The sequence below is a fragment of the Delphinus delphis genome, chromosome 9 (genome assembly GCF_949987515.2).
Source record: "Delphinus delphis chromosome 9, mDelDel1.2, whole genome shotgun sequence".
In the NCBI taxonomy this organism is placed as follows: domain Eukaryota; kingdom Metazoa; phylum Chordata; class Mammalia; order Artiodactyla; family Delphinidae; genus Delphinus; species Delphinus delphis.
In genome coordinates this window covers 29,471,621-29,486,459 of record NC_082691.1, presented here as the reverse complement: position 1 = coordinate 29,486,459, position 14,839 = coordinate 29,471,621, and the positions used below count along the sequence as shown (strand labels likewise).

The 14,839-nt window shown below is 35.8% G+C and overlaps 1 protein-coding gene across 1 annotated transcript in view; it reads left to right on the top strand.

Annotated features, from left to right (window-relative positions):
- Positions 1–14,839, top strand: part of SEMA3D (semaphorin 3D) — a 209,660-nt gene that overhangs the window by 154,737 nt on the left and 40,084 nt on the right. The window contains exons 11-13 of the mRNA XM_060020342.1: positions 10,089–10,203; positions 11,388–11,457; positions 14,156–14,300. Of these exons, the coding sequence (XP_059876325.1) occupies positions 10,089–10,203; positions 11,388–11,457; positions 14,156–14,300 (330 nt within the window). The remainder of the gene's footprint in view (positions 1–10,088; positions 10,204–11,387; positions 11,458–14,155; positions 14,301–14,839) is intronic.

Sequence of the window (14,839 nt, the reverse complement as noted above, 5' to 3'; positions counted from 1 at the left end):
TCCATTCTCTAGTAGGTCTCCGTCTTTATTCCCGTCTTGCCCCTAGGCTCTTCATAATCTTTTTTTTTTTTTTTTTTTAGATTCCATATATATGTGCTAGCATACAGTATTTGTTTCTCTCTTTCTGACTTACTTCATTCTGTATGACAGACTTTAGGTCCATCCACCTCACTACAAATAACTCAATTTTGTTTCTTTTTATGGCTGAGTAATATTCCATTGTATATATGTGCCACATCTTCTTTATCCATTCATCTGTCAGTGGACACTTAGGTTGCTTCCATGTCCTGGCTATTGTAAATAGAGCTACAATGAACATTGCAGTACATGACTAGGATTAATCTCCAAAATCTACAAGCAGCTCATACAGCTCAATATCAAAAAAACAAACAACCCAATCCAAAAATGGGGAGAAGTCCTAAATAGACATTTCTCCAAAGAAGATATACAGACTGCCAACAAACACATGAAAGAATGCTCAACATCACTAATCATTAGTGAAATGCAAATCAAAACTACAATGAGGTATCACCGCACACCGGTCAGAAAGGCCATCATCAAAAAGTCTACAAACAATAAATGCTGGAGAGGGTGTGGAGAAAAGGGAATCCTCTTGCACTGCTGGTGGGAATGTAAATTGATACAGCCACTATGGAGAACAGTATGGAGGTTCCTTAAAAACTAAAAATAGAACTACCATATGACCCAGCAATCCCACTATTGGGCATATACCCTGAGAAAACCATAATTCAAAAAGAGACATGTATCTGCTTTACTTTTTTCTAGCTCACTTTCTTAACCTAGAAAATGAGGACACCCATCTCTTCTATGACTATTTTACCAGGCAAATGAAAGGCTTAAATGAGATCATATGAATTTGGATCTTGACAGATACAGAGGAAAGTACTGGAAAACAAGGGCTACTTACATTTCTGTTTTCAAGCAGTTAACCATCTAAGAGATCGACATGTGAATAATGTGAGTACATGATCATACCACCCTAAGTTACATGTCAAAAATCATGTACACACATATACACGTCATACATACACACTTTTGGAGTCAGCTCAATTAACTGCTTAGGAGTGAAAGAGTGGTAGTATGTGTATATTTTGGGAGCTGGGGGGTGGTGAGAGGCAGGTTAGTTACCAAAGTTTACTGAGAAGAGATGGTATTTCATCAGTTTTAAAGGTTAAAATTATTATTATTACTTTGCTCTCACTTTTAGCAATATTTGTACTTTGAGGATAGAACTTATTTTTGGATACAGTCAGAAGAATTTGGAGACATCTCTGGTGAAAATTATGTGAACAATTTGAACAATGCAAATTTTGGACAAGAGATAGGAACAGAGAGATTCACTAAATAGTAAAGAAACTGACCTAGAAGATAATTGACAGCCTCAGGATAATAAGTACCTTCATCCAAAGAATCTCTTTCAAACTCAGTGTGTTTATCATTACAAATGGGAGAACACATTTACTAATGAATTATTTTTTAGTAGTGTCACTACTTTCCCATCAAACAACTTCTTCAGTTTTCTCATTTTTAAAATAAGGTGCTTAGCCTAGAATGCTTTCTAAAGTCTTTGCCAGGCTCTATAATTCTTTGATTTGAACAGTCAATATTTTCAAGCACTGAATGGTGCACCGTACACCCTGGACTGCTCTCATAGATGGTAAATTGCACAGGTCTTCGTGGAGAGGTAATAAATGCTGTCTGAAAGGGTAGGTGAAACAGCATGAAATAAACCCTCTGAAAAGATTTGTGTCTATTTATTTTGCAAGTTAGTCCTTTCTGATACTATTATTTATGATTGTGTGATGTTTATTACCATGTGTGTGTGTGTCTGTGTGTATTTCCTTTCAAAACCCACCCTGTAAGTTAATGTGTATAAATACCAGTCACTTCAGTGGGGCTTGCTTGCAGCTTTCTGCCTCAAGTTTGTTTTGCATTATTTTGGGATTCTGTTCATTTCTGGAAGCATTGTCCATTAGGTTACTTATGCTAGCCCACTCCGGATTACAGCTGCAGGTTATGCCAGTTCCCTTTTTGTTCTGCAGTATTTCCTTTTGTCCACGCCAGGAATTCAGTTTGGTTGAACCTTTCACGTAACTTGCCTGGGGGTCTAATTAATAGCCCTTTGCTGTGATTCTACTTGCACTGTCTATTTTGATATATGATCCTATTTGGACAATTACTGCCTTTGAAGATTTGTGTTTTTAGGCTGATGACACTTTCCGTATTTATTGATTTCCCCCGAGTTGTGGTTTTTTTTTGCTTACTTTCAGCTTGTTGCTTACAACCTAAATGAGAGATTTAGAGCCCACAAGTTACAGATGTGCTTTTGCTTCACTTCCATCTGTTTTCCTGTCAGAAATTCCTAGGCAAGGATTAATACTGTTGGCCGTAGCTTTTAACACTTTTTTTTTTAATTTAATGAACTCTGATCCTACCTGAAAAAGACCGCTGAATATGCCTAGATTTGCCTAAATTTAATCTGTTAAATCTTAGACACTGAATTCTTTAGCACAGTGTATTACCCAAGTCCTGCATTTCTAATAATCTTTACAAGTTTTTGAAGTAGTTAGAAAAACATGTTCTCCATTTCGATTCTCCAGTGGCAAATCAAAAACAGTCATGTCTAAACACTAGAGTTCTTTTTAAGAAAAAAATTTTTTTGCCTTGAAAGTCTATTCAGAAGTTATCCCTTAAAAACCACTGTGTGCAATACCTGCCGTACAAGTTTTTTGTTTGTTTTTTCTTCTCCCCTTTGAGATGTTTGAGTTTGCCTAGTTTTGTTTCTTCTACTGCTAAGGTATTTCAAGATTATTAATAGATAAGTAGAAGACTCTTTATTATTTTCCTTTTATGTTTTTATTTTTAGTGATCATAACTTTTTTGCATCTCAATGAAAGAATTAAATGAAATATTGTTATGACGTATTGCTGAAGAAGATTCATAGGCTGAAAAAGAAAGTACAACATAGTTCTCTCATTTGATTCAGTGGGTTTAACTTCACTATCTTTCATGAGTTCATTTAATGTATTAAAATATCCTCACTTAAGCTCTTCCTCTAACAGTGTATTTATATATATATATATATATATATATATATGACTTTTATTTTAATATATATACATGTCCTCCTAATGAGCCTCCTGGGAATCTTATTCTGGGTTTGACTTTTTGTTTCTACCACATGATGATAATAGTTTCAAACTTCTAAATAGGCCATCCTGCATTTGGATTATCCTTATCGTTATTATTGACTTATACAGCCCATATAGACCATCTGTATTAAGTTTACAGAGTTTCTAAATTCTGTCCCTAGAAATAACTCAGAGAAAATTGAGGCAGCCCAGAGAGAATTACATTGAACAATTGCTCTGAAATGTCAGTTGCTGTGATCTTACTTCAGAATTTCCTGGTGCAAACGGGTCTTTAGGTGATTTGAAGATATATCTCAACACAAGATTATTTAAAACCTGCAAGGTACAGCAGTTATTCTAAATAACAAATCAGATAAAGAGTACGAATGATGTATAGAAATACAACAGGCATTAAATCAAAGACAGAAAAGTATTTAATTGCCCTAATCTTTTTTTAATTTGTAAAAAAGATCAGTAGAAAGCCTGTGTGTTTGTCTCATGTGATAGCTTCAGTTATGGAAAAACAAATGTTTTTTATTGTGGTATTTGGATCACACTTCACAAGAAAGTGGGTAGTGTTAGTTCAAGATAAAATCTCTGAGATTAAATGTTATTGATGGGTAGAATGTGGGAGAGGGGTGCACAAACTTGCACAGATTATGGTTTCTAAAGTGCTTCAGGGAATTCCCTTCTCTTGTCTGCACAAAGATGCAGAAGAGCTCCATTAGGCAAAATAACTAAATTTTAAGCAAAAGAGAATTTGTAACCTCTGACTTCACCATCAAACCTTTTTTCTTTTTTTAAGTGCTTAAGGTGTACTTATTTATTTGAAAAGCCTGGTGTCCTTCAACTTAAACTAATTAATATGGCTACAAATTTCTGAACGCACATCTCTGTTTTAATAGAATATACCGTGTTCACAGATGTCTTAGAGGTTTCATTGATTTATAAAATGTTCATGATTTAAGAGCAGAGGAGCTAAATGTCAATTATTACACTTTCCAAGAGCTTCTGTTTCTCAATATAAAGGTGAAAATGACAACATTTATAAAGTGCTGAGAGATCCTTGGAGAGGATGGTATATAGAGATAAAATCACATTTAACAGATGAACCCAGCATAGTGACCCGAAGGTCAAAAGATACACTCAATAAAAGTTCACGTGTTACAGCTTGTAGCTACTCTACATGTCTGTGTAAGATTTATAAGGACTTGAGTTTGCTATGACAGTAGAAGGAAAATGGAGTCACCATTAACCTGCCTCCTGACTGATCGCCCCATTAGGAGATAGCAGGATTAGAAGATCACAGTATTTCATAATATGCAGCCATCACCCAATCCAATGATTCAGAGTTAACTATGCTTTAAAGCTGCACAGAGATTGTAACTTGTGTTTGTCTTTCATTTTTAAAATTTTCTGTTTTCATTAATCACTTAAAAATTAAGAAATATTGCAAACATATAAAAAGCTATAAAGAATGGGGAAACAGGCAACCTCTGCACTCACCACCCAGATTGCACACGTGGTCGGGCTTGTTTACATTTAATTTCTTTGCTACTTTCATCTGCATCTTTGTGTAGAGGATGGTGAGGCTTTTGGCAATCTGACCACAAAGAAGCTGTGATAAATAGAGTGGAGACACACAGAAGTGACCAGTGACTAAAAGCTGCTGATTTTGACATCTCAATAATAAATCTATAGTGTTAGACAGTTGTGTTCTTTAGAATTTCACAAAAATAAGCAAGGAGGTGAGAGTTGAGTACAAAAGTGGTTACTTCCCTTTCAGCCCTCTTCTGGGCTTAAAGTTCTCAGGGGGGGATTTTGTGGATTTGCAAACAAATCCAGGGACTGGGAGCTGGTCCACAAAGTCAGTCAACTGACACTTCCCTGCAGGAGAAATACAACTCCTTGTGAATTGAACTTTGCCATCCCAGGTCATGCTTCTGGATGTCTGTAAGAGTTACTATCCAGTCATTAAATGCTTATAATCCATTCCTGAGAGCTATTATCCCAGAAACTATACTTGTTTTCCCGTTGACAGCAGGTGGCTTTCATCTTTGACCTGGATTTTTGTGCTTGTTTTTTATCTTTTTATTCCTTGAGAGGCCACGCACAGCAGCTAGATGGGTAGGTGAGAGCATTTAAAGATTCTTTTGTTCAAAGGATTGCAATTTTCCGTTTGTCAGGTTGAAAAAAATATGCAGGTACAGTATAAACCTCTTTTTGGCAAATTTGGAGCTAATAGAATAGAGTTTTTTCATGGTTTGTCTTAAATATGGTGATAATTGCAAATAGAAAGAGGGATGGTGTTTGAAAATGAGCCATTTCTTGTCACTTTTATCTAATAATGTGTTGAAAAGAGAATGTGATTGCTCGTTTTTATGATGAAGTAGTAATATGTACAATCGTTAAAGGGATGTTAGGGAGCAAATATTTGATATTATCTGTTTATTCACTTAGCAAAGTAATTTGAATAACTGCTCTGTGCTGGGGTAAAGCAGTAAACCAAACATGGTCCCTGGTATTATATTCATGATAGTTGATATACTTCTTTATGCATGTTGAATCAACACTATTTTGTAGTATTTATTACTGAATCAAAATATACAAATATAAGCGATGAAAATTTTATAAATACTATAAATATGTAAGAAGATGCCTTAAAATAGGCTTTAGAGTTCTGCTTAGTACAACTAGGGCTCTGCTAAAATAAAAACATACAGAGGCTAGGTGTGATAATTTAAAAAGATATAAATCAAGGGTCAGGAGAAAGATGAGGAGATAAGTTATCTTCTATTTTTAAATTTATTTAAAAATCTCTTTCTTTCTGAATAATGCCAGATAACACATTTTGTCACTGGGATCTTTCTGTACATTAACATAGAATTCATTATTACATTAGGAGGAAGCATCAGTATTAACATCTGGATTTATATTTATTAACTGATCTGAGGATATTAGCAGTAGAAATAAAAATCATGTCTAGGGTTTCCCTGGTGGCGCAGTGGTTGAGAGTCCACCTGCCGATGCAGGGGACGCGGGTTCGTGCCCCGGTCCGGGAAGATCCCACATGCCGCGGAGCAGCTGGGCCCGTGAGCCATGGCCGCTGAGCCTGTGCATCCGGAGCCTGTGCTCTGCAACGGGAGAGGCCACAACAGTGAGAGGCCTGCGTACCGAAAAAAAAAAACCAAAAACAAAAAACAAAATTCATGTGTAGAAAAGTCTGCCTTTGCATTTGCAGACATAGGAAATCATTTAATAGCTAGCTGAAATATTATTTTTATTATTGAGCAATGGTAAATAATAGCGGCACCATATACAAAATATAAATTTAAGAGCAGTTACAGACATGTTTGTTTCTAAAGCGTTATTATATAAAATATATATTCATTTTCTTCACTTCTTTGCTAATTACTGAATCTTTTAGTAATTCTTGTGTACTAAATTACATGCAGACACTTTGGCCTGGTATCAAGCCCTTCCTTGATCTTACCCCAGTTTACTTTCGTAACATTTTCCTCTATTTCAATTTATCCCAGTCTTAGTCTAAACCAAATTTGTCCTGGTTCTCCATACATGTTCTGAATTGTTTCACCAGCTGTTCTTTCCCTCGTCTGTCCAGCATCTAGAATGTTTCCTGAACCAATTTCTGCATGTGTGAATCCACCTGTAATTTTAGAGAGTATTAAACCTTGTAGGTCTGTCCTCATTTTCCCAACAAAGAAATTTCAGAGAAGACTCAGTTTATTGGGCATTTATCTATACTTTTATCTATATTTTTCTAAAGACTTTTGTCAATTTTATTTTGCATTTTTAGCTATTCATGAATTATTAAATATGATCTTAATAAGTACCTGACAAGCAGGATGTTAGTGGCATATCTGAAGTAGATTCTGCATAAAAGGAATAAGAGAATGCATTTTGTGCTAAGAATTAAAAACTATTAGAAAACCAACTAGATGTTACTTTGCTTTCTATTATCACCATGTATTAGCAATTCTAAACAGTATCAGTGACAGAGTACTACTGCCAGAAAAGTCTTTTGTTTATCCAAGTTCTAAACAATTGCTGTGGTTACCATTGTGTTTCTATTATGTTTATTTATGTGTACATGTATATGTATAGTCAGTCTTCAACACACATGAACTCAGCTACACATGTTTCAAGGGTAAGTTCACATTGATTTGGAGTTATTTAAAACTTGCAACACTGAGACATAGTGTAAATTATGAGGTGTGATTATTTTGTTCGTTAAGTGCAAATGTGAGTTCGTGCTAACTGTTGAATTTGAATGTATTTAAAATTTAAATTATTCTCCTTTTTAAATTGTTATAAACCTAAAGAACTCAAGCAAATAATAATTATTACTCATTTATATAGAGCTATTACTTAAAATACTTCTGTTTAGCAGAGAGGGATGTTAAACACCATTCACTCTGGGTGTCATGGTACACCCTTGGTGTGAGGTATTAAGGCTATAAAGACAGCTATGTTCTCCGTTCTCAATGAGCTTGCTTGCCCTCCCTTCTCTCTCCTCCTCCCTATTTCTTTCTTCAAGAAGAGCCTCTATTTATATGACTTTGAATTCTCCTGTCTGGAGTGGTCATGTATATGCTTTTCTTTAATTTTCATAGATAAAAGAATCACAGGGAAGCTAGTCCCTAGATATTGAGACCTGACATTTGACAGCAAACTGTTTATTAACTTTATGGAACACAGACGGCATGAAAGACAAAACTTTTTATAGAATTTAGATTTAAATGGAAATATATTAATGGAAATAGTGGCTTCATAAGTAATTTTTGAAAGTCAAAGTTAAGTACTTAATGTATTTATACCATGAAACATCCTTATTTATTTATCATAAGCATAGCAGATCTAGTTGAGTCAAACAAAATCGTATTAATTTAGTGTTCACAGGGACATATTAAATTAAAAATAAGAAAAATATCTCTTTATGATGAATTATTGAACAGCATAACCCTGTTTATTCTACCTAATTGGTATAAATGCTTATGTTTTGCTAAATGTCTAAAGAATATCTTTTTTTCATTTTTTTATTGAGGTATAATGGGCATACAACATGAGTTACAGGTGTACATCATAATGATTTTATATTTGTATATATTGCAAAAGGGTCACCACAGTAAGTCTAGTTAATGTCCATTACCATACATGGCTGCAAATTTATTTTTTTACTCTTTTAGCAGCTTTCAAATATGCAATACAATATTATTTACTATAGTCACCATGCTGTATGTTACATCTCCATAACTTATTGATTTTATGTATTTATTTTTTAATTTAATTAATTTATTTTTATTTATTTATTTTTTTTGCGGTATGTGGGCCTCTCACTGCTGTGGCCTCTCCCGTTGCGGAGCACAGGCTCCAGACGCGCAGGCTCAGCGGCCATGGCTCACGGGCCCAGCCGCTCTGTGGCATGTGGGATCTTCCCAGACCGGGGCACGAAGCCGTGTCCCCTGCATCGGCAGGCGGACTCTCAACCACTGCGCTACCAGGGAAGCCCTTATTTATTTTTTATACAGCAGGTTCTTATTAGTCATGCATTTTATGCACATCAGTGTATACATGTCAATCCCAATCTCCCAATTCATCCCACCACCACCCCCTGCCGCTTTCCTCCCTTGGTGTCCATACGTTTGTTTCTCTTCATCTGTGTCTCTATTTCTGCCCTGCAAACTGGTTCCTCTGTACCATATTTCTAGGTTCCACATATATGCGTTAATATACGATATTTGTTTTTCTCTTTCTGACTTACTTCACTCTGTATGACAGTCTCTAGATCCATCCACATCCCTAAAAATGACCCAATCTCGTTCCTTTTTATGGCTGAGTAATATTCCATTGTATATATGTACCACATCTTCTTTATGCATTCGTCTGTTGATGGGCATTTACATTGCTTCCATGACCTGGCTATTGTAAATAGTGCTGCAATGAACACTGGGGTGCATGTGCATGACTTATTTATTTTATAACTGGAAGTTTGAATTTTTTTTTTTTTTTGGCGGTACACGGGCCTCTCACTGTTGTGGCCTTTCCCGTTGCGGAGCACAGGCTCTGGTCGCGCAGGTTCAGCGGCCGTGGCTCACGGGCCCAGCCGCTCCGCGGCATGTGGGATCTTCCCGGACAGGGGCACAAACCCGTGTCCCCTGCATCGGCAGGCGGACTCTCAACCACTGTGCCACCAGAGAAGTGCGTAACATTTTTTTTTTAATACAAGTTGCCTGGCCTTTGCTAAACACTTGACAAAATTTTCCATTTAATAATCAAAATAGCCATATTTCGGGCTTCCCTGGTGGCGCAGTGGTTGAGAGTCCGCCTGCCAATGCAGGGGACATGGGTTCGTGCCCCGATCCAGGAAGATCCCACATTGCGCACAGCGGCAGGGCCCGTGAGCCACAGTCGCTGAGCCTGTGCGTCCGGAGCCTGTGCTCCGCAACGGGAGAGGCCACAACAGTGAGAGGCCCGTGTATCGCAAAAAGAAAAAAAAAACCAAAAACAAACAAACAAAAAAAGCCATATTTCAAGGCATTAATCATATTTTGTCAATGAGAAAACAGAGACTTGAAGAATTAAATAATCGTTTGTAAGTCATAGAGCAAAACTTGGCAGAAATGGGAGTCGATTCCAAGCCTGCCTTATTTACTGTTGGCTTGCATGCATCTGCTCATTCAGCAGAGCTATGGTGTTTACATTGCACATTTAACTGTGAGAAAAGCATTTAATTTTGAAGGACAAAACTGCTTTTTCCCTCCTTCGAAAATTCATGGACTTAAATATTCAAGGTCTCTGTCTTTGTAAAAGCAATGACATTAATAAGACACTGCCTATGATAACCACCAGTTTGAGTTGGTGATAGAATCATGTTGGTAAATCTGTATCTTTATTGTGTTTTCTTTTTCTCCCCAGAATGATGTAGGAGGACAACGCAGCCTGATAAACAAATGGACCACTTTTCTCAAGGCCAGACTGATTTGCTCAATTCCTGGAAGTGATGGGGCAGATACTTATTTTGATGAGCTTCGTAAGTCACGTTTCATTTTTCTTAAAAAAGTCTTACTAATTAAGTAATTCAGCATTTAATTTATTTTAGCCCCAAATGACTGATTATAAAGCCCAGGACAGCTTGCAGGAGTGGTGCTTACTAAGTTCCCACACGCAAAGAACTTGGAAGTGCTCTAAGTCTGGGTGTTCATCGTAATGAAGAAGTTCCCCTTCTGTGAGTGTCCTCAAAGTTACGAGGGAAACAAAACTGCAGCAAGAGACAGAAAGATACTAGCTCTGGGACTACAAAGCCCATCCCTTCTTCATGTGGTCTTTTATTTGGAAGGAGCCACTGGCTATAGGTAGCAAGAACTTGGGTTCCTTATTCTGTAGACGCCCTCTGCTGGAGAGCCCTGGAGATCTGGTGAACTCTGTCGCTCTGACTTGTTAATAAAAAGGATACTCTGAGAAGCGTTAGATTCTCCTCTTTTGTTTCCCCTTTTTACTCCTCTCAAAGCTAATTCTAGAAGGAATTTTTCAGCTGTAAAGTTAGTATCATTAGCTTTTACTTTTTGAACTTTATTTTTGGTTTTGCCATGCAGTGTAAAAATGATGATATCATTGAATGACTTGTGTCAGTATTGTATTTACAGTGTTAAATTATATATTCAGTATTCATGGATGATTTTTCATGCTGTATATAAGTATGCTCACCTCTTAAATGATGTTTTAAAGAATATTATTTACATATACTTTAGTATCAGTGTTGCACAAGTAATTACACAATACCACACAAGGAATGAACTAGTCTAGCTATTTTCATATTAGTACCAAATAGGTAATTGAATTACTAACAAGTTGACACAATTACAGGACAACGCTTTTTTAACACTGGAGGGTAAAAATAACCTGTTTTTAGTTTCTGTTCTATATGAAATCACATATTCCTAATTGGAAACAGTCATGGAGATTATCAAGTGAACCATCCCATTCATAGGTGATTGAAGTAAACACCTTCAAGGGTGAATGTTCAATTAAGTGTCACACAGCTAGTGAGAAGTTGTCTTTTCCCCTTAATTTCTTATGTCATAATGTAATGACTTTCACTGCTATCTTAATTTTATATACTGTTTAGAGTCTCAGGAATATTTCATTATTAAAGAAAAAGCAAACATGATACTGAAAAATACAAATGTAGAATCATTATTTTTTTCCCATTAATAGAAGACATTTACTTACTCCCCACAAGAGATGAAAGAAATCCTGTAGTATATGGAGTCTTTACCACAACCAGGTAAGTTTAAAAAAAAAATGCCTATAATCCTTCTAGAGAATTGTTGTATCTATGTAAGAAAATACTTATATGTTCTTTTTGTCCCTTCCTTTTGTGTGAAAAAACACACATTTAAAAAATTTTACTTTTTCATTTATTGTTTCCTAGAAATCTTTTAATATCAGTACATAAAAATGTCTCTGTTCTCTACACCAGCAAAGTATCCCCTATATGGATTAACACAATTTATTTAACTAGTCCTCTGTACCTAGACATTTGCGTCGTTTCCAGTCCTTTGCTAGTACACATAATGCTTCAATGACTAACCTTGTGCATACACTATTCCCTGTAGGAGCAAGTATATCTGTGAGCTAAATTCCTAGACTACAATTACTGGATACAAGGGCACATACATATGTTAATCATAATAAATAGGTTGAGCTGCATGACAGAGAAGTAATACCAACAAAATACATGTCTTAGTCATTGTCTAGGCTATAATCATGAGATGACACTCGTGTCTTTTAAAATGTCTTCACATGCTCTTATTTGCACTTCCCCATTACGCTGCAAAGATGGAAGTGTGACTGTTATTATTAGCATATCATCACTGCTCTACTAACTTAGGCAAAGGAAGTTTGTATTACATGTACTTGTTCAAAGAAGAGTAGCCAATTAGTAGTAATACTGGGACTTCGACTAAAAGTATCTTCCTAATTTCTACGCCTGTATTCTTGTCTTCTTTCTGCATAATACTGGCCTGTACTTGTCACTGAGGCTCTGTCACTTCCTTAAAAGTTGTCTTAGCAGCCATGAAGCTTTCTCAAAGAATATTTGGACCCCCACTTAATCTTATTTAATATTAATTTTATTTAATTCATTAACTTACATTTGACTCTGTTCCAAGTGCACTTTTATTCTTGTTACCTACTACTGCCTGTGTTACATTCTTTGAAATACTTTTCACTTTTTCCATAGCGCTGCTATCGGTCGTTATCAATGTATATTGCTATCAGTATTGGAGGAATTGGCAGTATTGGCATTAGTATTAGACAAATGGTCTTACTGCCTCATTTTGAATAAATTATTAAAATATTTTGTGGGAAAATTATAATTTATTTTCCGAGATATTACTGTCATTTAGTTCACAATACCTTATTTGACATAAAGTCAAATGTACTATTGGTTCAGAATGTATCAAAAACAAAATACTATTTGGTTAATTATAAAATTAGAGTGGAAATATTTAAATATGAGACTAGAGAAGATATCCTAAGAAGCTGCTATTTTGAACTCCATGTTTCTGCTAATTTATATCTGAACTAAAAAGGTGCAGGAAGACCACGTGCCTGTAGTTACTCAAGTCAAGTCTCTCAGCCCTGGTTCTCTTGGCATCTTTCCATTCACAGAATTTTCTTTAAAGTCACTGTGTGTTTCACTCACAAGACATAGATGTGTGCCAAAGAAATGTAGCCGCAAGATACTTCTCTTTTTCTCTTATCGAGTTTTTGCCCACCCAGAGTGTGAAGTTACAAGTCAGCTCTTTGTTCTTGGTGTACTTCGTTATTTTATTTTTAATGCTGCCCTGAAGACTGAGGTAATGTCAGGATGCAAGTCACATCCTTGGTCCGATGAGAAGATGTAATTAATCTGCAATAACAGCATGATGTGTCGTTCCTTTAAAGTATCGTAGGCAGGTCATATGATTTTTATGGGGCCATCATTTCCCTTCTTAGCAGCTAGTTTTCTCCCCGCTGCCTATTGACCATCAGCTCCTGATGCTTCGCATTAATGTCATTCCAAGAATGATTAATGACTGAGTTACTCACGTTAGTGAATCCTAAACTCATTTGTGTAGTGCTAAGTCTCTTAGAGTATAAAGTGTGATTTTGTTTTTAAGAACAGGAATCATTGAAAATTTTAGATTCAGAGAAAATGCCTTTTAATTTCTGGAAATAAACCAAGATGAAATATCTGATGCTGCTGCTAACAATTTTCTTCATTAGTTTGCAAAAATTTGTTGAATTCCCATGGAGCTTTGCTGCCTCTTAATTAGATGTGCCCCCTTACTGTGTAATCATGATTAATTTTAAGCCTCAGATAAGTTATATACATAAACTCAGAAATTCAAAAAGGAGCAAAAAGATTATTTCAGTGTTTTTAAAATTAATAAAAATTATATGAGGAAATCATTAATAGCCAGTATTTATGGACATTCCCTCACTTTAAGAAAGATAAATATTTATTATTTACATATCTAAATATTCTTTTTTTTAAAAAGTAGGTAATATAACTTCTGATTTCGTAAGTTCTTTAGAAGGCATTATGCTATAATAACTTCAAATAAAATTCAAGAGCATGTGAATAAATATAACACTCTTTCCTGCATATTCCCGTCTGTCCTCCAATTTTTCCAGGTAATTCCTATCTGTCCATCAGATGTCAATTTAGATGCTACCTACTCCCTGAAAACTTACCAGACAGCCTTGTATTGGGTACCCATCTGTGTGCTTGCTTAGTTTACTATAATTACCTGTAATAAAAGTGTTATCAAAACTTATTCAGGATTACTTGGCTGTAAGCTCCTTGAGGACATACACACATTTTGTCTGCTGCACGTCCCGAATAAATGTGTCCACAGCACATGGTTATAGCATGTGCTCAGTGAATGTCCACTGAATGGACCAGTGAATGACTGAATCATGTTGCTTCCTTTCAGCTCCATCTTCAAAGGCTCTGCTGTGTGTGTGTATAGCATGGCCGACATCAGAGCAGTTTTTAATGGTCCATATGCGCATAAGGAAAGTGCAGATCATCGTTGGGTGCAGTATGATGGAAGAATTCCTTATCCCCGACCTGGTACAGTATGTATCCATACTTAATAATCAAAGTATTTTAAGTCCATATTCTCTTCCTAATCCTATTATAATAAACTATGCTATTCACCACAGCAACATGCACTGTGGTTTTAAAATAACTGTTTACTTACAGTGATGTGTTAGTATGTCTGACCTTCACTGGAACTTAAGATTTTTCGTTTGAGTAAGAATTTTAAATACTACAGGAAACAATGGGCTATATCGTAAGGAGCACTCCTCTGAGAATATAGCGTTTATCCTCAACATGTCTATAGAATCATCAAAATGATTTAGTATCTAGAATGACAAATATTCCAAGTTAGAAGGAAATGCTAGTAAGTATTCATCACATATAGCTCTGCATGTAGTTAAGAGTCTTCTAGTCCCCACTTCTGCCTTAAAAAGACTACATCTGTTATAATCGTTCATTTAAATGATCTGTTCTCTTGTTCTGCATTTATCTTTTCTTTATTATGTTGCACCTTGGAATTACATGCATATTTTAGATGTGGAAAAGACATAGAAAGCTCTGAGTCCAAAATTCT